Source organism: Lissotriton helveticus, chromosome 5_1 (assembly GCF_964261635.1).
Source record: "Lissotriton helveticus chromosome 5_1, aLisHel1.1, whole genome shotgun sequence".
In the NCBI taxonomy this organism is placed as follows: Eukaryota; Metazoa; Chordata; class Amphibia; order Caudata; family Salamandridae; genus Lissotriton; species Lissotriton helveticus.
In genome coordinates, this window is record NC_136065.1 from 557,989,516 (window position 1) to 558,016,875 (window position 27,360).

The 27,360-nt window shown below is 43.7% G+C and overlaps 1 protein-coding gene across 3 annotated transcripts in view; it reads right to left on the reverse strand.

The window, feature by feature from the left end:
- The window catches only part of STAMBPL1 (STAM binding protein like 1), a 281,826-nt gene that overhangs the window by 137,651 nt on the left and 116,815 nt on the right, over nucleotides 1-27,360 (reverse strand). For all 3 annotated transcript variants that reach the window (XR_013594758.1, XM_078642881.1, XM_078642880.1), the window contains one exon: nucleotides 5,035-5,252. Coding sequence is in view for 2 of the 3 variants with exons in the window: in XM_078642881.1 (XP_078499007.1) it covers nucleotides 5,035-5,252 (218 nt within the window). In the remaining variant the exon portion in view is untranslated. The remainder of the gene's footprint in view (nucleotides 1-5,034; nucleotides 5,253-27,360) is intronic.

The following is a 27,360-nucleotide window of genomic DNA, read 5'->3' on the forward strand; positions in this document are numbered from 1 at the left end:
CTCGCCAATCTCTCAACAAACTATCTACAACACTCTACAAGCAATCAACCCTTCCAATCACTTCTCGGATCCCTTGCCACCTGCCCTATTCAAGATTTTAAAAACCGCTATACTACCATTATGGTCTAAAATTGTAAACGCCTACTTGACCCAAGGTGTCATTCCGGATTGCCTTACAATAGGACAGGTCACTCCTATACTAAAGAAGGCTGATGCTTCTCCAGCTGATCCTAACAACTACCGTCCTATAACCAATATCCCCACCTTGACTAAACTATTGGAGAAATGTGTTCAAATCCAATTATGCACTCACATTGAGAGCTTCAACCTCTTAGACAGTCACCAATCGGGCTTCCGTAGTGGGCACAGCACAGAATCTGCACTCACGCACATTATGGATGATATACTAATCATGCTTGATCGAAATGAATCATGCCTTTTAATACTCCTTGATCTGTCTTCCGCCTTCGATACGGTCAAGCACGATAAGCTCCTAGCCCTATTGGAAAGAAGGATGGGCCTCTCGGGCGTTGTGCTACAGTGGTTCTCCTCCTTCCTGAATAACAGATATCAAAGATTCAAGATGAAGAACTCACTCTCGCAACCATCCATGGTCACTCTTGGTGTACCTCAGGGATCTGCCCTTTCACCCATTCTCTTCAGTTTGTTAATGGGGCCCCTGGCGAATGCTCTGAATTCTGCGAACATTCTATATCACCTTTATGCGGATGACACGCAGCTATACCTTAAAATCACCTCGCCAGATGACTTCGTTGCTCTTAACACTACGCTTCTGAACACGCAAAGCTGGCTCACCAACAACCATCTCATGCTAAACACCAAAAAAACGGAATTCCTTCTCATCTCACCACCAAACTACACCCCAAAGATAGACCTTTGGTTAAAACACCTAACCTCCTTTGAATGTGTCCCCCTCATCATAGACTCGGCTAAATCCCTAGGTGTCACCATTGACAAAGACTTGAATATGCAGGCGCACATCTCTACTGCCACCAAGGGAGCTAATCACAAAAGGAATATATTAAGAAAACTTAAACCCTTCCTCCCCCAGGCTGACCTAAAAGTTGCTGTACAAGCTCTGGTACTACCAAGACTAGACTACGGAAGTACCACCCTCGCTGGTCTCCCGAAATACAGGCTTGCACCGTTGAGAGCAGTTCTGAATGCTGCGGCTAGACTGGTTTCAGGAACCAATAGAAACAATCACATCTCACCAACCTTGAAAGCACTGAACTGGTTGCCTTATGAAGCAAGAATACACCTTAAAGTGGCGTGCATGACGCACAAAGCAATTCACAACAATACACCCAGCTACTTGGCGCTAAAGTTGGAAAAATCAGGAGGCTGCAGACTACTACGAAGTGCGACCACTCTACTTCTGAAACCTCAATCCTTCAGGAAGAAGAGAACAGGCTGTAGAGCCTTTTCAGGGATTGCTCCAAAGATTTGGAACTCTCTACCACCCCGAGTGCGTGGAATCACATCCCTTACTGTATTCAAAAAGGAAGTAAAAAGTCTATTAATAAACAAACTAATGTCCTAAATCTAAGTATGGGTCGTATCTGGCTGCATGTCTTTTATCACATCCCCTGTTGCTCCACAATTGTTTGCTGATTAATGTTTTTCGTGGGATATAGATCTGTGCGGCTGATAGCACAGTGTCTAATGTAATTTGTTCTGCAGATGCTATTGCTCTATTATGACAATTTGACATTTTGTTTGTATTGACTACCTCTTCCACAGTTTATTCTTCTATTGTAAAGCGCTCTGATATCCTCGTGGGTCACGTTCGCGCTATATAAGACTTTATAAATAAATAAATAAATAAATAAACAGTGCATACAGGTTCACAATGATCGATGCATTTGGACGTTCAGCATCGCAAAGCCAACCAACAATAAAAACAAACCCCACTCAGTCACTCCAAAAATCACATCTCTGCATCCACCAACACTCACAACAAGCACACCCCAAGCATACCATTCTGACCAGAGGCCAGCAAGCCCAGTCACACACACCACCCCCTCACCCATCCAGGATAATGACCACTACAGATTAAGGAGAACATCGGAGATGGGGAAATTAGCAAGCCCATGAAGTAAGCTACTCCTACATCCCAGGCTTATCACAAAAATCCAAATGGCTCAATATTTCAGTCTCTCCTCGAGTTGAGTACTACTATTTCCTACAGCACCCCTCACATCAAGCATGGTCCTTCAGACAAACAGTAGCCAAACATACCCAGAAATAAAGTGGAAAAGAAAGTAGTGTTCCACTCCAGCCCCTCTGGATGGAATCATGTCCTGTACAACGTCACTCTCTTGGGATTGTTCCACCAGCATCTTATCCTCCTGCAAAGTCCGCTCATCAGAGTCTCGGGTATCTGCAATGTATCAAGTTCAGTAGCAGCCATTGTACCATCCTCACGGACCAAGATACGGCCAGTACTCGCAGCTCGGGCTCTACAGCTGTCACTCTCTCGAAGGGACTTCCACCATTTACTGTCACTTCGAGTATTAAAGAGATCTGCGTCACTCAATGTGCGAGCAGGGTGAATTTCCGACATATCTAGCCAGAACCAAATATCCTCCAGGCTTCCAAGGAATAGATATAAAAGCATATACCCAAGGTTCATAGTACGTAGTTTCCTCTTAACCTCCAGGAAAGATTTTCTCTTTTCCTGCGCCTTCTGGGCGTAATCAGGATCTATAGCTATTCTGCAATTTTCAAACTGTGGGATGGAAGCCTCCTTAGCCTTTCTCAGGATTGCATCCCTGCCCCTATATTTCAAGATTCTAATGATAAACACCCCTGGAGGAGCGCCAGGTGGTGGGGCCAGCACCAATGCCCTATGAACTCTTTCAATGATGAAGACATCAGACAAATCTTTAGAGCACAACCCATTCCTCACCCAATGTTCCAGGAAGCGTTCAGCAGATTGACCTTCCACCTACTCAGGGAAGCCAAGCAGGTGTACGTTATTTCTCCTGGAACTCCCTTCAACATCCTCAACTCTGTGCTCCAGGGTATTTGAGACTGTCTGCAAATGGGCACCCTGTTTTTTTTAGCTGTTTCACTTCAGTTTGCAGGGTAGTAATGTTGGTTCCAGCATTCTCAACTTTGTCAGCTAGGTCTGCTACCAACAGGTTAACCTCTATGGATATCCCTGCAATCTGCCCATCCAGGGCCACTCTCGACCCCTGTATCGCCTCCAAAAGTGCAGCATGGGAGAGTTCCTCCTGTCCCTAGTGAGGGCTCCAGCATAGACGGGTGCTCTGAATGAGTGCTTCTCTGAGTCGCCTGAAGGGATGTAGTGTGCGTCACAATAGTATTCCTCTGCTGTTGCTACTGGGGCCTGTCCTTACGCATCTTGGGAGGATGGAAGATGGGCAACACAGTGCAATGCTCGAAATAGGCCCACAAATTGCCAGGAGTCCTCCTGTGCTCTGCAACACCAGTCTAGCACCCGAGCATGACCCACAGCATTGTAGCTCTAAATGGTGCAGGGGGCCATGCTTGCGACAGTCCCGCAATCTCAAGATCACCAACCCCCTTCAGCAGCCACCTCACTTCTGCCACCACTCCACAGTGTCATACAAACATTCCAAGTCCTTTTGTCCAGGTCAGCCACGGTGTGTTTCCAGAGTTAGCACCTCCAGTCATGGGGACCCTCGCACAAGCACAGAAAGCCAGAAAACCAGATACAGGCCCTCGGCAGTCCTCTGGCCCCTCAGGGAGGAGATGTGGCAGGCTACGCCACCTAAAAGCCAGGCAGTACGAAGCTAGCCACCACCAGGGGCATACCTGCACCTGTCACCCCCCAGAGTAGACCTACCTGGACCTGTCCTCCTCGGCACTGTGTTGTCAGGTATCACACTCGTTGCTCAGGGTTGCTGCTACTCCTCACTGAAGCACTGTTGCTTGGTACTTGGTAGCCACTACCCAGGCACTGCCACTCCCTGGGCCCAATCACCGCTGGCATAAGACATCCTGCATCTAGGTGAAAGCAAACCGGTCCCAGCCTCCCCCAACAGTCCTGCACTGGCCCCCTCGGGCCCAGTCACCCCACACTGGTCGCCATCACCATGCAGCCTCTGAGTGCCCCAGGCAAGCCAATCCCAGCATGGCTGTGCTTCCTCCACGTAGGGCTGGCCATAGCTGGAAAGCTACTAGGCCATCACAGGCCGCCGAATAAATCCTGAGTCGGAGTCCCTCTGTTAGCCACTTCCAGGCCACCAAAGCCTTTGCAGAGAATCTCTGATGTAGGGGCGCTCCCAGGCCCTCGGGTGACGCAGCGCCAGTAGGCCGCTTACCGCCCGCAGTCCTCTCTGGCCCAGATCACATTGGTGCGGGCAGCACTGCCCTCACCAGCAATGTTGTAGGGGCGCTTTCCTGCCCCGGGCATGCAGCTCCAGCAAGCCGCTTACCGCCAGCAGTCCTCTCTGGTCCTGATCTCGTTGAGGCGGGTCGTTCGTTGGGGCGCTTTACAGCTGATGGGCATATAGTCGTGGCAGGTCACTCACCACCCACAGCCTTCTCTGACCTCCATCATTCACTTACTTTCAGAGAGGTCAAATGGGGTCCAGGGTCAACAATAGCCAGGGGAAAGCTTATACCCCAGATACAACAAATAGTTCACTGATGTCAGCAGTGGAAGTGTATAATTCATCCAATCAAAACACTGAAAATGAAAAACACCTGTTGTGAGGCTTAAAACATAGTCTAAGACTTTTTGGCCAATAAAGTATGATAGAAAATCGAAACTTTTTTAAAGCAAAAATTTTAAATAAATTAAAACACTTCACTATAAAAAATATACACAGTTCGCATTTAGATAGAGGTGTAGTGTGTATTTTAGCGGTCTTAGAACGTAAAAGCCTATCAGGGTTTTTATCACTGGGGAATAAGATATTCAAAGGAATGAACTGCTGTTCACTGTCAAAATATACATCAAATAATTGCATTTCCCACATGGGCAAAAAATTCATAAATAGCAGTAGAAGAAGTACGTACGTTATAAACTTATTGTAAAGAACAAAAGCATTTTCGAGATTTCCTTCCTCAAGATATACGCATGCCATGCGTTCCATTTCCACACCAGATCTGAAATAGCGTCGTGGAGTAATGTCTTCATTAATTGTGATATTGCAACCTAGCTTGCTTAAGGCACGGACCCGCTCTTCTGGGCTCAAGGAGACATCTGTGTGGTCAGGCATTGCAACCAGTTTCTTCTGCAAACAAATACAAATCATATTCACTCTTCGTGTGGCTTAAGGATGCATCATAATATGTAACAAAGATAGAATAAAATATATAACATACTTGTTTAAGGCAGCAGTTCTAATGTGGTAACAAAAGCTAAATTGTAATTAAGTAAACCACATAATCCATACATACTTGAAGTACGTTTCATAACGTTAAACATGGCATACATTTCAGTTCGGAAACTCTTAATTTGCCCACAAAAAATAATAATTAGAGAGTTGTAAATTTAAAATTGTCGACCTCTTTCTTTCTGAACGATATGAAAGGTGACCAGAGAACACCTTCCACTCAGGAACTAACCGAGGGCAAGAACAGCTTCCAGAGGGCTGTATGGCATGCATAGATCCATGCCTTAGCCTAAAAACGTTGCCTATGTGTAAATGTCTGTGTGAATGCATGGATGGGAGAGTGACTGTAGAGGGAGAGTGTGAGTGGGAGAAACCCTAACTGGGAAACCCTTGGGTGTGAAAGTGTCTACACAATGCAAGAACATGTTTTTGGGATCATGCCCTTCTGAAAGACTGCCTGAGCATGACACTGCCTGCACGAGAGAGTGCCTGCATAACTTCTGCAAAATAAACAAGACAGAGAAAATGAACTAGAGCAATTCTGCACCTTTCTATAGGTTCTTAACAGGCACTAGGTGGAGATACACCACTGTTTAGTAACGCAAGTATCTCAAAAATTACTAAGTGGATTTGCACCAAAACACAAAAGAGGTCTTTTTTTTTAGCAGGTTTGATGTATAGATAGATAGATAGATAGATAGATAGATAGATAGATAGATAGATAGATAGATAGATAGATAGATAGATAGATAGATAGATAGATAGATTTATTTATTTTGTAATTTATTAAGCGCGAACGAATACCCGTAGGCGCCTCGGCGCTGAAAAATCCCTAGTTTTCCCTGGGGCTCATCCAGAAGTGTCTTAGGTTACTGATCGAAGAGCCAAGTCTTCAATCCTTTACGAAACTGCAGAAGTGAAGAGGACATCTTGATGTACTGTGGCACAGTATTCCATAATTTAGATGCCGCGGCTAAGAAGCGACGATCTCCCCACGATACTGTTTTGGATCGCGGGACCCCTAGTTGGTTCAAAGTGGCGGATCGAAGCTCTCTAGTCGGTTTATATAGATAGATAGATAGATAGATAGATAGGTAGGATAGATTTTAGAGGGCAGTTATAGTTAAGTTCAGATTGTACATGCACAAAATCATAGAAATTCAACAATTATAGTTCTACTTACCTTAAGAAATTGTACCTCATGCCCTATGGTCACATTTACTCGCGCCCCCACCATGCATATTTTTGTCATCAATAGTTTTATTTCAAATGTTGCTATACTATGAATGATGTCAGAGAAGATGTCATTACTGATGTAATATGTGAGGTAAATAGCAGTAAGTGGCAAGGGCAAACATTCACCCAGTCAGAGATCTGGGTTAAACCCATCAGTTTTTTGCTCACCATGCTACCTTAGTTTGGACCCGGCCACACTATGCCACTGGATTCAAGGACCTGGCCTGGCAGTTTGGGGTGCAGGGTCAAGACTGATTTAAATATGGCTGCGACCAAACAGTTTTTTTAATGTTATTTCCTAACTGTAACCTGTAACCTTTGAGAGTGAGTACGTAAGTAAGTGAGTGCATGAGTGTCTCTGTGGGTGGGTGAAAATATGAGTGGATCTGCGAGTGGGTGTGTCAGTGTCTGAGTGGGTGCATGAGTGGGTTTGCGAGTACCTCTATGAGTGTGCCAGTCAGTCTGTGAGTAACTGCATGAGTGTCTGAGAGGGTGGGTGTGTGGGTCTGGGTGTGTAGGTCTGTGAGTGTGTGGGTCTGTGAGTGTGTGAGTCTCAGAGTGGGTCTGTGAGTTGGGTGTTTGTCTCTGAGTAGATCTGTGAGTGGGTGAGAGAGTGTGAATAATTTTATAAGTGGGCACATGAGTGTCTGACTGGGTCTGTGAGTGGGTATGAGAGTGAGTTGTTCTGTGAGTAGGTGCATCAGGGCCCGGGTGGGTTCTGCTTACTCTCTACTAATTTTCTGCTTGTTTCTGACCTCCATTTTGCCTCTCTGCTCGTTGTTGACCTTCATAGTCCCTCATTCTGCTTGTCTCGGACCTTTATTCTACCTCTTTCTGCTCATTTGTGACCTTTATCTTGCCTTTTTCTACTCATTGCTTACCTTCATTTTGCCTCTTGCTTCTCGCAATTCATTGCTTATGACCTCACATATTACATAACTTATGACATGGTCAGTGACATCACGGATGACATCTCAAATGACATCACAGATGACCAGTGACTGAGTGTTTTCTGAAAGTTTCTGTGTTAAACATGTATATCAAGGTACCACAAAAGTTAAAATGGTATCACTCATTACTAGTACACAAAGTATACTATTTGTAACACATGTTATGTAAGTGACTGTGTGACAGTGTATGCATCCATGTGTCTGTAGCTGTCTGAGTACCTTTATAGGTATGTGAGTGGTTGTATGGGTAAGTGAGTGGCTGTATTTGTGCGTGAGTGGGTGTTTGATTGGCTGTATGGGTGAGTGAGTGGGTAGGAGTGTCTGGTGTATGGGTGAGTGAATAGGTATGTGAGAGGCTGTATAGGGGAGTGATGGGGTGTGTGTGACTGTATGGGTGAGAGAGTGGGTGCATATGTGTTGGATGGGTGCGTGAATGGGTGTTTGAGTGAGTGAGTAACTGAGAGTGGCAGTATGGGCGAGTGTATGCTTGTGCTAGTGACTGTATAGGTGAGTGAGAAAATGTGTTACTATATGTATGAGTAAGTGACTGGGTATGCAAGTAACTGTATGGGTGTGTGAATAGGTATACGAGTAACTAATAGGTGACTGACTCATATGCGAGTGGCTGCATGGGTGAGTTAGTGGTTGACTGAGTGGGTATATGGATGCGTGGCTGCATGAATGGCTCTATGGATCATTGAGTTGTTGTGTGAGTGCTTATATGGATCTGTGAATGGGTGAGTGGTTGTATGGGAGTGGGTGTAAGAGACTTTGTATGGAGGTGTGAGTGGGGCTATAAGTGGTTCTGTGCATCATGTCATCAGTGATGTCATTTGTGAGGTCATGAGTAATGTCACTGACCAGGTCATGAGTGATGTAATATGTGAGGTCATAAGCAGTAGAATGCAGGGGTGTAAGTTATAGTTAGCTCAGGTAACTAGAACTGCTGAATTTCAATGGTTTTGTATGAGGAAACTCTGAGACTAACTATAATGCCCCTGTAACCTTTGGTTTTTTTCAATGAATTTCTAAGGTTTTTTCAAAATCTATTTCCTAACTATAACATCACCGTAACCTTTGGATTTTTGTGTGAATTTCTGTGTGAATTTCTATGGTTTTATAAAGTTATTTCCGAACTATAAAGTCAGTGTAACCTTTGGTTTTTAAGTGAATTTCTACAGGTGTAACCAGTAACCTTTGACAGGGAGTGTGTGAGTGAGTGCATGAGTGTTTCAATAGGTCTGTGAGTGGGTACATGGGTGTATTAGTGGGTCTGTGAGTGCATGCATGAATCTTGGAATGGATTTGTGAGTGGGTGCATGAGTCTTTTAGTGTGTCTGTGAGTGAGTGCATGAACCTCTCAGTACGTTGGTGAATGAACGCATGAGTCTCTGAGTGGGTCTGTGAGTCTGTGACTGGGTGCATGAGTCTTGGAATGGGTCTGTGAGTGGGTGCATGAGTTTGATTGGGTTTGTGAGTGGGTGTATTAGTGTTTCAATGGGTCTGTGAGTGGGTGCTTGACTCTCTGAGTGGGTCTGTGGGTCTGTGAGAGAGTACTGTCTTTTGCTGTCTTCTGAGCTGTTTTACCTTTTCTACTTGTTTTTATGCCCTTTGTTTTGCCTTTTCTGCACTTTATTCTGCCTCAGTTTTACCTTTCCTTCTTGATTTTCTGCAGTCCTCCGCTCTGTTTTGCCGTTCTCACTCGTTTTGCCCTTTGTTTTGCTTTTCTGCTACTTTTTCTGCCCTCTGTTTTGCCTTTTTGGATTGGTTTTCTACCTTTTGTTTGACCTTTTCTGCTCATTTTCAGCCCTCTGGACAGGGGAGGAAGGCCATACGCCCCTCTCCCAGGCTGATTTGGGCCCCAGGAACCCACATCCCCCGGGAATTTATATATATTTAAAAAATGGGAGGGGGTCGTGCGGCTGATTTTGGCCCCATGGATCCCAGGGCCCTGCCAAAATGCGACCAGCCCTGCCGAGTACAACGCATCAGGAGTTAGACTAACTCATTTCAATGCTGGTGTCCGCAACACCCCATTAAAATATATTGGTCATGCATACAATGCTCTCTGACGTGCTTTGGGGATAATAAGGTGCCCCAAATACAGCCTCATATGCAGCACTTAAGCTCTGCACTGCCTCTCTGCCTGTGAAGCAATTTAGCCTCGAGGACTCGTTATATAGTGACACAGCACACAGGATACATTGCATCTTTCCCCTGCACAAAAACAGATTAGACACCCTCCGTCAGCCCCGCCCGGTCTCTTGGAGATGCAAGCCTGCAGCTGCTAGATCTTCCGGCATGAGCATGGGCGGGGCTGCTAATTGGGAGTCTGTAGTCTCTGAATGGTAAGGACGGCCACTGAGCAAGCAAAAGAGTAATGCATGTGTTATTCAGACAAAGTATTTAACTATCTAGCACCACTACAGGCTGCCAGGAAAATTAAGACACACCAGAGAGAGGGAGAGGATTGCCGACTGCTTGGACAAAGACTATTATGCCGTCTGCTGCTGCAACCCATCGGTTGCCCCCTGCACCCCCCCCAACCCCGAAGAACTAGGCAGGCAAGAATCCTCACAGCTCCAGAGAAAGGAAGACATGAAGCGTCCCACGCATAAATATGAGGCAATATCACTCATGTGCCACTTCTTGGTTAGTCTAAGTGAAGTAGTAAAACAAACTTCACAGAAGCAAGATAATACATTTGACCTTTGTAGCACCAAAAGGTTTTTTTTCCAAAAGTTAAATGAAGTAAATTGAGAAGTATGCATGTTTCACCTTTCTTGGTCTGACTATGGGGAAAATCAGTCAGAACCCTTATTTTAAATCTAGTGTGTTGTGTTACTAGTATCGGCCAGCTGCCTAACTTAATAGCCAAAAGCACTTTACATACTGGGACTTGTATATGCACTGTTCCACTGGTGAATTGGCTGCAAGTCATATCAGAGCAATGCTTGTTTGGGCGGCTGTATTAAATGCCTCAAGTCCAATCACATAGTAATTTTTATCAGCGCTTAGTTCATGTGATCACATTCCTTATTATCATCATCAGTAAAGATAAATGTGTTTCTACCGCCGCTGTATGTCTTCTAGGCTGATACTGCTAGCTCTCAAGTAAGCAAATGCTAGCTCTACATTCATACACACACCTTAAGATTGGTGTTGGGGTGTGTGTGTGTGTGTGTGTGTGTGTGTGTGCATAACAGTGCATGGCATGCCGCTTGTTTTGAGTTGCTTCACTGTCACTCAAGGGCAAAGACATGTCACACAGGAGCACCAAAACACACAAGGTGATGGACGGAATGTTGCACATTGGCAAAACATTCACCCCCAGTCACAGATCTGGGTTTAATCCATTGTTATTTTGCTCACCACTCTACCCCAGTTCAGACATGGCCATATGCAAATCAGTCTTGACCCTGTGCCTCATGGGAACAGTTCAACCCGAACTGCCAAGCCATGTCTTCCCTGGACCGGAATCAAGCATCCTAGGACCGTTTTCTGGCTATCAGCCATCATCAGCCATACGTAATCTGAAACCTTGGCAGCAATGTGCATTGGGGGAGGGGGGCTGCTTGGCCATATATATATATATATATCAGCACGCTTCTTTTGTGGAAAAGAATACAGAAGCCACCATGGGGAAATCCGAAGGAGCAGCTTTATTCTCATTTACAACAGGCAAATGCATTTCGGCCGCGAGGCCTTTCTCAATGCCCTCAGTTGCAGAAATGAACACGCCTCCTCCCCTTGGATTAATTTGAATGTCCTGCCCAGTCTTGATTGGCTGTTCTCCCTATTCCTCCCACTCCAGCCGGAGTGGGCTGCCCAACGTGCAGTGGCCACCAGGTGACCGGACTGCATGTCCCAGAATGCCATGTTCCAGCGAAGGGGTCTGCAGGTAAGGGATGACATCCCATGCAAATGTGTGACTGGCAGGTAAGTCCAAAGAAAGAGCGTGCCTCCATTTCATTTAAATTATAGAGTTAAGCAAGCTCCCTCGAGTCCCCAAGCCGCAGCTACCTTAAACGCCCAGGTTGCGTTCTTTACGAGGCTCCGAATGACTCGGCATCCGGTCCACAGAGAGGCGGAATTGCCTCTACATCGCATCCCCGCCTTCTGGGGTCACCAGGTGTCCATCGGAAAAACTGCTACCGCAGAAACACTCTCACACCAGCCAAAGCTGCCGCTGCCAATGGTTCCGGTGAAACTTGCGCTGCGGGTTGCTTCTGGACCGTGTCACTGGCTCACACGGTAATGGATATCAGCACGCTTCTTTTGTGGAAAAGAATACAGAAGCCACCATGGGGAAATCCGAAGGAGCAGCTTTATTCTCATTTACAACAGGCAAATGCATTTCGGCCGCGAGGCCTTTCTCAATGCCCTCAGTTGCAGAAATGAACACGCCTCCTCCCCTTGGATTAATTTGAATGTCCTGCCCAGTCTTGATTGGCTGTTCTCCCTATTCCTCCCACTCCAGCCGGAGTGGGCTGCCCAACGTGCAGTGGCCACCAGGTGACCGGACTGCATGTCCCAGAATGCCATGTTCCAGCGAAGGGGTCTGCAGGTAAGGGATGACATCCCATGCAAATGTGTGACTGGCAGGTAAGTCCAAAGAAAGAGCGTGCCTCCATTTCATTTAAATTATAGAGTTAAGCAAGCTCCCTCGAGTCCCCAAGCCGCAGCTACCTTAAACGCCCAGGTTGCGTTCTTTACGAGGCTCCGAATGACTCGGCATCCGGTCCACAGAGAGGCGGAATTGCCTCTACATCGCATCCCCGCCTTCTGGGGTCACCAGGTGTCCATCGGAAAAACTGCTACCGCAGAAACACTCTCACACCAGCCAAAGCTGCCGCTGCCAATGGTTCCGGTGAAACTTGCGCTGCGGGTTGCTTCTGGACCGTGTCACTGGCTCACACGGTAATGGATATCAGCACGCTTCTTTTGTGGAAAAGAATACAGAAGCCACCATGGGGAAATCCGAAGGAGCAGCTTTATTCTCATTTACAACAGGCAAATGCATTTCGGCCGCGAGGCCTTTCTCAATGCCCTCAGTTGCAGAAATGAACACGCCTCCTCCCCTTGGATTAATTTGAATGTCCTGCCCAGTCTTGATTGGCTGTTCTCCCTATTCCTCCCACTCCAGCCGGAGTGGGCTGCCCAACGTGCAGTGGCCACCAGGTGACCGGACTGCATGTCCCAGAATGCCATGTTCCAGCGAAGGGGTCTGCAGGTAAGGGATGACATCCCATGCAAATGTGTGACTGGCAGGTAAGTCCAAAGAAAGAGCGTGCCTCCATTTCATTTAAATTATAGAGTTAAGCAAGCTCCCTCGAGTCCCCAAGCCGCAGCTACCTTAAACGCCCAGGTTGCGTTCTTTACGAGGCTCCGAATGACTCGGCATCCGGTCCACAGAGAGGCGGAATTGCCTCTACATCGCATCCCCGCCTTCTGGGGTCACCAGGTGTCCATCGGAAAAACTGCTACCGCAGAAACACTCTCACACCAGCCAAAGCTGCCGCTGCCAATGGTTCCGGTGAAACTTGCGCTGCGGGTTGCTTCTGGACCGTGTCACTGGCTCACACGGTAATGGATATCAGCACGCTTCTTTTGTGGAAAAGAATACAGAAGCCACCATGGGGAAATCCGAAGGAGCAGCTTTATTCTCATTTACAACAGGCAAATGCATTTCGGCCGCGAGGCCTTTCTCAATGCCCTCAGTTGCAGAACCGAACACGCCTCCTCCCCTTGGATTAATTTGAATGTCCTGCCCAGTCTTGATTGGCTGTTCTCCCTATTCCTCCCACTCCAGCCGGAGTGGGCTGCCCAACGTGCAGTGGCCACCAGGTGACCGGACTGCATGTCCCAGAATGCCATGTTCCAGCGAAGGGGTCTGCAGGTAAGGGATGACATCCCATGCAAATGTGTGACTGGCAGGTAAGTCCAAAGAAAGAGCGTGCCTCCATTTCATTTAAATTATAGAGTTAAGCAAGCTCCCTCGAGTCCCCAAGCCGCAGCTACCTTAAACGCCCAGGTTGCGTTCTTTACGAGGCTCCGAATGACTCGGCATCCGGTCCACAGAGAGGCGGAATTGCCTCTACATCGCATCCCCGCCTTCTGGGGTCACCAGGTGTCCATCGGAAAAACTGCTACCGCAGAAACACTCTCACACCAGCCAAAGCTGCCGCTGCCAATGGTTCCGGTGAAACTAGCGCTGCGGGTTGCTTCTGGACCGTGTCACTGGCTCACACGGTAATGGATATCAGCACGCTTCTTTTGTGGAAAAGAATACAGAAGCCACCATGGGGAAATCCGAAGGAGCAGCTTTATTCTCATTTACAACAGGCAAATGCATTTCGGCCGCGAGGCCTTTCTCAATGCCCTCAGTTGCAGAAATGAACACGCCTCCTCCCCTTGGATTAATTTGAATGTCCTGCCCAGTCTTGATTGGCTGTTCTCCCTATTCCTCCCACTCCAGCCGGAGTGGGCTGCCCATTGTATGCATTGTAATGACTTGCAATGTAATGCCTGCATTGTAGTGACATGCGTTGTAGTGACATGCAATGTAATGGCAGCGTTGTAATGACATGCTATCTAAAGGATGTTGCGATGTAATGACTGCTATGTAAAGGTAGTGCGATGTAATGACTGTGTTGTAAAGGTTGTTTCCTGGCGGGTCCCTGCCCCAGGACCTGGCCCACCTTGGAGCTCTACTCAACATGTGTGGGAGCAAAAATAAAAATGCTTTTTAGCTCTGGCGGGGTCCCTCTGTGACCCATGACCAGAGCTAAGGGTCAGGGTATTCCTACCCTGTCTCTTTTCGTTTTTTAAAAACATTTTTTTGGGGACTCGGCTGAAGCTGAGCCCCAAGATGGCTGCCAACACTTCCTACTTGAAGAATTGGCAGCCAATCAGATCTCATCACAAGATCCGGAGAGTTTGTGGAGGCTTCGCGTCCCTAGATCTCTAAATTTGATTTTGCTATTATATCTCCCAAACTACTGAATGGATTTATACAGATTTAGAAATAGGTCGCTTCTGGACCAAGGGCTAACTTTCTCCTAAATTTGGTGTAATTCCCTTCAGCGGTTCAGGTTGTAGTCGCATTTAAAATCTCTATGGGAATTAACATGGGAAACACAGACACTCCTCTCCTTTTTTCTTCACCCCTGCTTGATGAATCACCCTGAAACTTTCCATGCACGACTAGAATCACAGGCACACTTTTTTGGAAAATGTTTGTGAAGATTCATCATACGGCGTTGAAGATAAGGACAAGTCAAAAACATTTTTCCAATAGAAACATGGTCCTAACTATAACCGCCAGTGGGAGATATATATATATATATATATATATATATATATATATATATATATATATATATATATATATATATATATATATATATATATATATATTCGCACAATCCACCAGTTTTTGGTCGATTAACGGCAAGCACACGGATATCTGATTACAAAAGTGTTTATTTCCAAACCCCCTTCACCCTTGACAGACGCGCTTCGCTTTGAGCTTCGTCAGTGTCAGTTTGTGCCTTACAGAAATCGCCATTTTAAACCCCACCTGACATTGCAAATATTCAACAACATAGATGATGGTCAACTCTAGTAAACATGGTGGCCATTTTGAAGTGTCTTATTTTCCATCTTTTACAATGTTTAAAAAGGCAAATATAAAGTGCTTCAGTGCAAATTAAAAACAGTGACAGCAACAAACAGATCATTATTAATGTGTAAGCTCCATTCTTTGAAATTCATCACATGTTTATATTGTCCCCTTGTTTCAACATAAAGTTCTTTAGTTTTTTTGAAACCATTGTTTTTCTCATCACGGGGTATATCCCCTTATTTATTCTTATGAGGTCACATTTCCTCCATATCTAACTGGGGGACCTATTATTGTGCCCTGAATGGGCTAATTTTCAGCTAATGTGTGTGAGAGATTTATCATAAACATTGCACAATGTCACAATTCTAAGGAGTTATGGTCGTACAATCAAAATTAATGCTGTTATTCATATTCCAGTATGGACGAAGGGAGAGCAACTCATCGCTATCTAGAGGTGTACCCACATTTCTTCATCATTGTTAAGACCCCATGGTGTCATGGTTTTGAGGTCGATGATATATCTAGATTCTGCGATGCGGAGTGCCTTTTCCCTGTCCCCCCACGTTCTGAGCGACTAATTTGGTCTATGCAGTAAAAACTGAGAAGATCCCTGTCGCTGCCATGGAATTTCGCGAAATGACGGGCTACCGGATAAGCTTTGTCCTTATTCGCGATAGCCCTCATGTGCTCTAAGATCCTCAGTTTGGTGGGGTTTATGGTACTGCCTATATATCGCTTGTGACAGGGGCACTCTAAGCAATAGATGGTGTATTCTGAGTTGCAATTGAGATGTTTGATGATTTTTCTGTTCTGTTTCTCATCTCCTGTCCTTCCTGGATATTCTTTTACTTTTTTGCTGTACTTGCAGGCTTTGCAGCGCAAGCATGGATAGAACCCCTGTATACTGTTGGTGACCGGGGTTTTCGTCTGTGGGGAGAAATGGCTGTGAATTAAATGATCAGAAAGAGACTGGCACCGACGATATGTAATCATCGGTCTATCTGAAAGGTGTTTCCTTAAGATGTTATCTGTATGTAAGATGTGCCAGTTCTTCTTGAATGAGTGGACCAGATCACCTGATTTGTTGTTAAATGTGGTGATCATTCCTGCCTGATCACCTTCTGGTTTCGCCTCCTGCAGCACCACTAGGAGATCCCTCCTATTAATAGGTGATGCCTTCACAGCTGCCTGTTGTAGAATGCATTTCGAATAGCCCCTAGCTAGGAACCTACTCTTTGCATCTTGTTTGGCATTCTGAAAATCTTTCTCTGCTGTGCAGTTTCTTTCCAGGCGCAGATATTCACCATAAGGTACGCTTTTTATTAGACTCCTAGGGTGATGGCTTGCCACGTGTAGCACGGCATTGCCCGCCGTAGGTTTTCTATACAGTCGGGTCTGAAGACTATTATTCTCTACAAATACCTCTAGGTCTAAATAACATACACTTTTTTCACTAATATTGCTGGTGAATCTCAGATTCAGGTCATTATTGTTCAGGGAAGCGATGTATTCCTCCACCGAGGTCCTATCGCCACGCCAAACAATAAAAAGATCATCAATGTATCTAGTCCACATTAAGATCCTCTCACTCCACACCTCATTGGTCCCTCCCCAGGCCTCGTGCCTCTCCCACCAGCCCACGAACAGGTTCGCATAGCTGGGGAAAAGAAAAAAAAATATATATATATATATATATATATATATATATATATATATATATATATATATATATATATATATATATATATATATATATATATATATATATATATATATATATATATATATATATATATATATATATATATATTGGGATTCGTGTTGTCCTTGGTTCACCGAAAGGAAGTGCTGAGACAGCGTATTATTTTCATATATATATATAGATATATAATAATGCCTTGGAGGATGAAAATATGTGCAAGTTTATCTAAACTGTATAGCAAATAACACAAATAATGTAGCAAATTCTATGTCAATATCATTTTCATCAATTTGAGCTAGAAATAATCTTTTTGGTGAAATCTTCAAATTATGTAGCATATGCAGTTAATTCATAATTATGCAGTAAATGCTGCAGCCACAGAATCGCATAAATCCTTTGGACCTGACCATTGTTTATTTTTTTTTTAAATCAAAAGAAACTTAATGACATTCTAATTTCAATAGGTGCCTATTGATAGCTGCACTTAAAAAAACAGCTTGTTCAAGCAGGCTACCCTAAAAACATGCAACACATGTATAAATAATGACTGATGTGTAATATGGTCCTGTATTGTCATCTCTGGGTTCTATGACATTTACAAACCACTTACCTTTGGCCTCCTAATTTATGATGTCACCAGAAACCCTTGATGGCAATTTTGGACCATGTTACATGGTTACCAGTTATGTAGCCCCCCCTCACATTAGATCTGTATGGGGCAAAGAACACCCTGCCATACATTATAAGGCTATTGCAGGGCACCAAGGAGTTACATGGCCACATAGAGGAACGAGGTCAAGTTTCTTTATAAAATTATAAAACTACGATGTGACTTGCAATATCCTTATGATGTATGGTGGGATTACTTTATTCATTATAATATGTGGTCACACCATTCCCTTTCCCACCAACTGCTTAAATCCTTAATGTGTTTCTTATTAATTCACATTTCAGAGATAGGATGTTTGCAGTCATGATGAATTTGTAATGCAAATAAAACACAACACAAAGCAGCTAGATATTTGTTGCAGGAAGATATATATTATATATATATATCTGTAGAGATATTATAGATATATTGTCTTTCCTATATTTATCTACTGCATGTAAAAACAAACATGTTAGCATGAATACTGTGTTTCAACTGGGCACTGTTCATTTAAAAAAAACTGACCAGAAGAAAGAACAGTCTGATTTCATTTTCACTATTTAAAGTGCTGCTTTAATTATGCTCCATTGCCTGCCTTTTACAGCAGCCAATGTGATGTCAGAACTCAACTGTAATAATTATAGTTGAGCCACTATGTAATTTCTTTATTAATGGCAACTAGAGGCATCACAAGTTGCTTACAACAATTAGCGACATACCATTATAAAGGATTTTCTCTCTCTCGGTCTCTCTTTCTCTCTCTGTCTCTAAAACATTTATAGATATCTATGGATGCGAATCCACCACAGTGGATCTGGGACCCCACGCGCCACAAGCAATGCTGTGATTAGCTATCACAACCTGAGAGGAAAGTAGCTGCTGCCATTATCTATATGGGACATTGTCCCAGGGGCTGAAAACAAAAGTGAAAACTAATAGAAGGGGTCAGAATAGAGGTACCCTGACCCCATGAGTGTAACAGACCCACATAGTCTCTCATACACACACTTACAGACCCATAAAACTACTCACACACTAACTCAACTACTCACTCACCCGCTCATAAACTGATAAAGCACTCGCACACCCACATAACCATTCACACACTCATAAACCCATACAGCCACTTCCACTCCACTCACACACAAAACACACTCACCACCTCACAAACCCATACAGACACTCACACCCACTGACAGACCCACAAACCACTTACCTACAAACCCATACACACACCCATATAGCCATTTGCACACTCATCCAGTCACTCCCACTGACAGACCCAGACAACCACTCACAAACCCACAGATCACCAAATTTACTTACACACCTACCCACAAACCTATATAGCCACTCACAGACCCACTGACAGACCCATGCAGCTACTCACACACCTAATCCCAGACCTACAAAACCACTCTCACCCACTCATAAACCCATACAGCCACTCACACACCCAATGAAAGACCAATACAGCTACTCACACATCCACTCACAGACCCACAAAACCACCCACTCACAAACCCAAACAGCTGCTCAAACACCAATACAGCCAATCACACACCCACTGAGTCCCATACAGCCACTTACATACCCACCCACAGACCCACAAACCCATACAGCCAATCACTCACCCACTCACAAACCCATGCAGCTGCTCTCACACCCATTGACAGAACCACAAAACCACTCATGCATCCACAAATCCATATAACCACTCACATATCCTTACAACATTAACACACTCGTACAGCCACTCACACACCCACCGACAGACCCATAAAACCACTGTCACCCACTCATACCCCATACAGCCAATCACACACCCACTGACAAATCTATACAGCCATTCATACACCCATGCAGCTGGTCTCACACCCACCAATAGACCCACAAAACGACTCACCCACAAACCCAACAGCAACTCATACCCACTGATAGACTCATACAGCCACTCAAATAGCCAGTCACATATCCATACAGCCACTCGCACATCTACTCACAGACCCACACACCTACTCTCACACCCACAAAACCACTCACCCACTCACAAACCCATACAGCCACTCACACACCTATATAGCGACTTACGCAATCACTCACAGACCCACAAAACACTCACTCATCCAGTCACAAACCCATACAGCCACTCACATGGTCACAGATACTCACTGAAAAACCCACACAGCCACTCACACAGTCACTCACACACCCATACAGCCACTCACACAACCACTCACACAACCACAAAACCACTCACTCATCCACTCACAATTCCTTATAGCCACTCACACAGCCAGTCACACATCCATACAGCCACTCACACACCCATACAGCCACTCACACAAAAACAAAACCACTCACTCACAATGCCTTACAGCCACTCACACAGCTGATCACACATCCATACAGTCACTCACACACCCAAACACCCACTCATAGACCCACAAAACCATACAACCACTCACACACCCACTCACCTACCCAAACACCCACTCATAGACCCACAAAACCATACAACCACTCACACCCACTCACAGTCACTCAGGGACCTGCAAAATTACTCACTCACAAACCCATACAGCCACTCACACATCCATATAGCTGCTCACATACCCGCTGACACACCCACACAGCCACACTCTTCTCCACCAACTCATACAGCCACTCACACACCACCCATACAGCTATTCACACACTTATACAGCCACTCGAAAACCCACTCATAGAACCGCAAAACCATTCACTCACAAACCCATACAGCCACTCACACACCCCTATATCCACTCAAACACTCAATGACAGACACACACAGCCACTCACACACCTACAAAACCTTCAACTCACAAATCCATACAGCCACTCACACACCCACACCACCGCTCACACACGCCCACTGACAGACACACAGAGCTACTCACTCACACACTTCCTTCACAGACCCACAAAACCACTGACTCTCACACTCACAGATACACGCAGTCACACCTGATATATTAAATGTGTTGCTGTTTTGTATTGAATGAGTGCTTTTGGTTGCGAATGGATCTGTGGAACTGTTGTGGATCTGCCCGATATATAGCTGGCAGACCCCTTATTTGGCCGAGGATGCATGACAGATCCATGGATCTGAGTGAGAAATTAGGAAAAAAGTATTCGAAAAGAAAATCAACTAGTGTTTAGGAAAAGGGTTGGCTCTGGAAAGAGCCTTTGTATTTATGATGTGTAGATGATTATTACATAGAGAAGAGGATGCAGTCTTTCAAGTTATTGAAGAACAACCTGTTGCCTTGGTCAGTGAAATGGACTCCATCTTGTCTATATATTCTGTCCAAATCAAAGCATAAGTTGTGGTACATAGAGTCCATGTTCTAGTCTTGGAGGAATGCAACAACAGCTTTATTAACATGTTTCATGGATTTCTCTATCTGTGGACAAATTCCGTTGATTACTGTCATTTCTGTCATTGGAAAATGTTGGAGAACATAATGGCAATATGTGGGGAAAGTGTAATTGATTTACAAAAGGTATCCTTCATTAGGATTTTTAGTCCTACCCTAGTAATTGTGCCTAGGTCATTACACCACTGTGAACAATCCTGCAGCCTAGATGTTGTCAAACTGCAATGCCTTCAATCAAAGGCAACAATTGATTCCACTGTAACCCTCTCTGGCTAACCAAAGTAACGTTTACATTCGGTAAACCTAGGTCCCGATCAATGACACTCTTTCTAGCACTCTCTCTGGCCCAAAACACACAACTTTGGCCTTTAATCCTCACTCTGACTATTTTGGTGACAAGCAGGAGCAGCACACAGAAAAAGGATGCATGAGAATGAGACACTTTTGAAAATGGAAGAGAGTACAAATGGAGGACAACACTTATTATATAACATTACATATTTGATTGGATGGTGTAGATGTGCAGGGAAGTAAAATTAGGTAGTGATAACTCTGTGACTGGCTTTGAAAAAATAAAAACAGAGTTAGGTTGTTTGAGATATGCTTGGAATAGCAAACAGTCAACCACACCTGCTACAGTTTAATTTGAATCTAGTATGCTGCTTAGAGGCAGTCTTGTGACCTAATGCTAGGAGAGAGTGTTCCAAACATTGTTACTATGGAAACTGAGCTAAAAGAGTGTGTAGGGGGGTAGATAACAAAAGAGACTGCACTGTGAAACTTGAAAGGAAGCTTTTGATTTGCTAAGTACAGTAATATCAGTTAGAGGAGAGTGGGAAGGGTAGACATTATTGATTCGTTTGAGTGGAAGAGCATTGCTATATTTCTGATTTGAGATTTACACAAAAAAAGATATTAAGTAATATTAAGAGAAGAGTTGGACAGCAGCAAAGATATTTTACTGTATGTGAATTAGGGTATACTATAAAAAAAGTATATGAAAACAAATTCTAACTGCAAACAAGCTGAGAAAAAATGTGTACTTTACAGTAAAAGGGAAACTATAAGGGAGGTTAGATGAGGGCACTAAGTAAAAACAGAAACCAGGAAAGGAGAAAAATGTATTGGTATACTGAAAATAGTTATTTTATGAAGTCTCTATAAATTAATGTGTTTGGTATTAGAAATGGGTCCTTGGTTATAGTATGCAATTAAATAGTATGTAATTTGTATTCACTGACACAGTCAAACAGCCACTCTGACACCCAGTTACACTCCCAGAAAAGCACTTATGCACCCACCACTCAAATAGCCAGACCGTGACTGACACACCAATAAACACATTCCATATCAATTTACTTAGCTATAGATCCCCTTACCCTCATTTGCAGACCCATACAGGCAATGTGACACCCACTCATACACATATACAGCCACTCATATACCCAGCACTCAGATGGTAAGGAAAACAGATACTTTTACACACAAACACCCAGTTATATACCCAGTCACCTACACATATAACTCAAATACACATTTACAAAACCAGTGACTTACACACCCAGTCATACAGTGACAGAGGTAATTACACATCCACTCACACACCCACAAAGCAGTTATGTATGCACCACTAACAAAGACTGTAGTAAGCACAGCTACAAACCCAAACACTCACTAATACAGCCAGTTACCAATCCTTAGAGGCGCCTAAATATGCATTTACACACCCATAGAGTCACTAACACAGGCACTAAGATATCCAAAAAGCTACTTACGCATCCAGTGAGACACACACAGAAGCACTGATACACTTTCTCACATATCCACTGAACCAGGAACACAATTAGTCACCCACCCATAGAGCCATTTATATACAGATTTATACACATATAGTTAGACGCTTGGAGAGGCGATTACAAACTGAGATAAACATTTATATAGCTACTCATTTTCTAATAGTATATAATATAAAGTTACATGAATTCTATATTTGCTTTTCAGATATTTACTTGTGTTTAAAGAAGAGGATTTACAATGCCAATTAAGATAGAAAGGAGAAAAAGAAACAGAGGAAACAGTACTATCTGCTTGAAACTGAGTAAAACTAACAAAATGTAGAGAACATACAGAAGAAAATGAGCGGCTGGTAAGAGAACTAAGGTGCTTCTTAAAACAGTATGTGCAAACATGCAGAATGTAGAAAAACATTCAAATAAAAAAAGCGAGGTTTAAAATCAACTCAGAAAGGAGAAGTAAGTCACATTGAAAGTGAAAAAGTTACAAGAAACACCTACTTTGACAAGGAAGCAGAATTAAAAAAAATAAGATTGAGAATGTTTAGAAGTAGTATGATGCAGAATTTGATATGAAACATGAAGAAGTATAAGAGGTGAAGGATAGCAGCGAAGCAAAAACAATACAATGAGTGGGGCTGATAAAGAATTTGCAGTGAAGCATACGTTAATTATTTAGATACTAAACCGAATGAGAACACTGGATAAAACAGTGTTGCCTATAAAGAGAAAAGGCAAAAAAGGCTTATTAATAAAAGTAATTTTTGCAAAATGTTCAAAGGAGAATGAAAGCAGGAGTCTGGTACTAAGGCTCTCTTTAATGAAGAAAGCTACTTACAAGAGAACGCATTAGTGCATACGGTTGAAACAACTGGTCGATGCTATGAGGTAAAAGATGGAACTCCCATTGCAAAAGAGGAGATGTTTCCTAGAAAGCAGATGAAGAGATAGGTGAAGAGGTACAAGGAAGGCGCAGACATGCCCCTAGGTATAACTGTGACTGCAGTAGTATTTGTAGAATTCACCAGGAATCAATTCATATATTAAGAAATGTTCTACTTCAATTTCCAGATAGAAGTGTGAAGCGGAAAATAGCAATGTTGCAAGCATTAGATCCATGCAAGGTAAGGAAATACAGTCATTTACAAGGACACTCATTGGTGTGTCTCCCAAGGAAAGTGTGCACAAGCTCCTTTCTTCATTTTTGAATGTTGGCTGTTCATCATTCAAAAATGCATATTTTAGTTAGAAGACTTTAATTTGTTAAAAAGTCCTGCATTGTGTTTAAGAGAAATGAACACAGCACTTTTGTATGGTGCAGTATCAGAGGTTGAAAATGTTTGTGAAGATATTCACTTACGTTTCTTTGGTCCTGAAGTGCAGTCTGGCCAAAATGAGGAGTTGGCATGTTCAGGTGTAGAGGAACAAAACACAGATATTAGTACTGATAAATTTAGATGAGACATAGCAACGTTTACTGCAGTTTCTACAGAGAAACCAAACTAGGTTTGTATTTGTTGTTGGCACATTAAGGCCAAATTCTAAATGTTGATGCGTCTTTCAAAACTGAAGAAGAAATAGAAAAGTGGCTCGTATTTGTAGTGTATTTATTTGTGGAAGAATGTTTTAATTTGTCAACATATCAGAACATCTGCAACATTGCTATGACAACAAAATGTCTGCCAGAGCAATACACAATAAGTTAGAGGTGGTTGAAATTCCAGGGGAACTTTGACATCTAAATGTTTACGAAACAATACCGATACAAACTATACACCTTTTTCAAGCAATAGTTTGTATGGAACCAAAGACTGGGAAACTACCACCCATTAAGCTTCAGAAAGGTCCTAAAGGTAGAGTTGTGTATTTACCTTTAAAATGTAAATGAAATATTGACACTGTGGGTGTAGATAGAGGTTTGGAAGAGCCGCTTGTTTATTCTGGTTAGTGATGTGCCAAAAAAACAATCTGGCAAGAACTAGTGGATGTAAGTAAGGTGAAGAAAGCTACTTTCCATCTTAAAGAGAATAATGTGTACTATAACGATGTAGTTTTTTTCACATATGGAATGGAAGCAGCATGGAGGAACAAATTTTGCCTTCAGGTGGTCAGTTTGAAAAAGTGGGTTGAAGTAGATCTGAAGAAATATATGCGCAGAACAGTATCCATCCACTGCATCCAAAAGAGGTTATGGGGGTTGCTATTGAACTGTATCAGATACTACAAGCTAAAGGAGCTCCATTGAGTGTATAGGAGAAAGGTTTAGAAGCTCGATCTTTTCCTTAACTATTTCCCACTGGAGTAGGGGGACAGTATGATGATCACCCTGTGCAATTACCAGCAGCTGAGTATAGGTCAACAAGATTATATTCAGAGGATCCTAGATTTCGACAAAGTATTCCATTTGTTTTCCATCTATTATTTGAAAGTGATCTGTCTGGACTGTAATATGCTGTTAACCATATTCTTAAGACAGCAGTGCATTTACAAAATATGTGTTCAAAAGACTTTGTTGACAAAATTCATGGAAAAGGTGAGGAGATGGAGTATAATTTAATACATTTGATGGCATGCCAAAATGGGACCAATTAGGTGCACCAACTTGGTTTGTAACCCTGAGTTGTGCAGAGTATGCATGGGATGAATTAAATGACTTTTTGAGAGAAGCAAACTAACATTAAAGGCGTCTAATTGAAAACACCAGGGGAACTTTGCTCTTTGGATCGGACAAATATTTGCAGATATTTTAACCACAGATTTCAAGCTATGCTGTCTTTCATTTGTAACAAACAAAATCCATCTCTTGGAGAAGCTAGTGATTTCATTTGGCAAAAAGAGTAACATGCAGGCTTTGCTCCTCATATTCACATGCTGTTGTTGGTAAAAGATGCACCGAGATGTGGACCAGACACAGATGAGTCTGTACTTTCTTTCATAGAGGAGTATATTACATGTGGCATTCCAAAAGAAACAGAGGAAAAAGTGTTAAAGCAGAAAGTACTGTTTCCAATCACATAGATGTGGAAAGTACTGTCAGCAGAAGTACATAGCAAAAGAAATTTTTTATACAAAGTGTCATTTTGGATTTCCAAGGCCCGTTATCTTAAAAGGAAGAGTGAACATTTTTCAGTCTGCAGTGAAATACACACCTACATGTAAATTGCCAAAAAAAGACATACAACTTTGCATACACCTACTTGTAAATCACCAAATAAGACAAACAACTAAAGGAGAATAGAGGCTTCAAAATATATTAGCGACTACAATCCTGTGATTTTGAAAATGTGGAATGCCAATATGGATATTCAGTTTGTGGCAGACAACTCTTTAGCGGTTGCTCGTTATATTACTTCATACATAACACAATCTGACAAGACAGAGTTTAAAGTCACCACTTTGAAGTCGCTGCTGCCACTGTGCGTGCGCAAGCTTATCCAGTCTGATTTTAAAAAAACCTGATGTTTATGTTTGTAGCGTGACAAGACTTTTAAACCTGCCATTGCTTGTTTGCACAATTTTATTCTTTGTACAGAGGACGACAGCGAGTTAGGCTGCTCCTCCTATTTTTAGATTATTATTGTGTTGCTTGTCTCCCGCGCTGCTTATTGGCTCATATTCACGAGGAAGTCAGCGAGTTAGGCTGCTCCTCTGATTCTTAACTTACCTGGTCGCCGAATCCCGAGCTCCGTTCCACCACGGCTGGGTGCCGATTGAGTGGAGAGCTCATGGGGAGGTAGGCGGACCAATCAGGGACCTTACAGCAAGCCGGAGGGCGGAGACTGGTGACCGCGCCTCCCGCTATTTCAAGCCATCCTCACTAAGTGCGCTGTCTACCACTTTGAAGTCGCTGCTGCCACTGTGCGTGCGCAAGCTTATCCAGTCTGATTTTAAAAAAACCTGATGTTTATGTTTGTAGCGTGACAAGACTTTTAAACCTGCCATTGCTTGTTTGCACAATTTTATTCTTTGTACAGAGGACGACAGCGAGTTAGGCTGCTCCTCCTATTTTTAGATTATTATTGTGTTGCTTGTCTCCCGCGCTGCTTATTGGCTCATATTCACGAGGAAGTCAGCGAGTTAGGCTGCTCCTCTGATTCTTAACTTACCTGGTCGCCGAATCCCGAGCTCCGTTCCACCACGGCTGGGTGCCGATTGAGTGGAGAGCTCATGGGGAGGTAGGCGGACCAATCAGGGACCTTACAGCAAGCCGGAGGGCGGAGACTGGTGACCGCGCCTCCCGCTATTTCAAGCCATCCTCACTAAGTGCGCTGTCTACCACTTTGAAGTCGCTGCTGCCACTGTGCGTGCGCAAGCTTATCCAGTCTGATTTTAAAAAAACCTGATGTTTATGTTTGTAGCGTGACAAGACTTTTAAACCTGCCATTGCTTGTTTGCACAATTTTATTCTTTGTACAGAGGACGACAGCGAGTTAGGCTGCTCCTCCTATTTTTAGATTATTATTGTGTTGCTTGTCTCCCGCGCTGCTTATTGGCTCATATTCACGAGGAAGTCAGCGAGTTAGGCTGCTCCTCTGATTCTTAACTTACCTGGTCGCCGAATCCCGAGCTCCGTTCCACCACGGCTGGGTGCCGATTGAGTGGAGAGCTCATGGGGAGGTAGGCGGACCAATCAGGGACCTTACAGCAA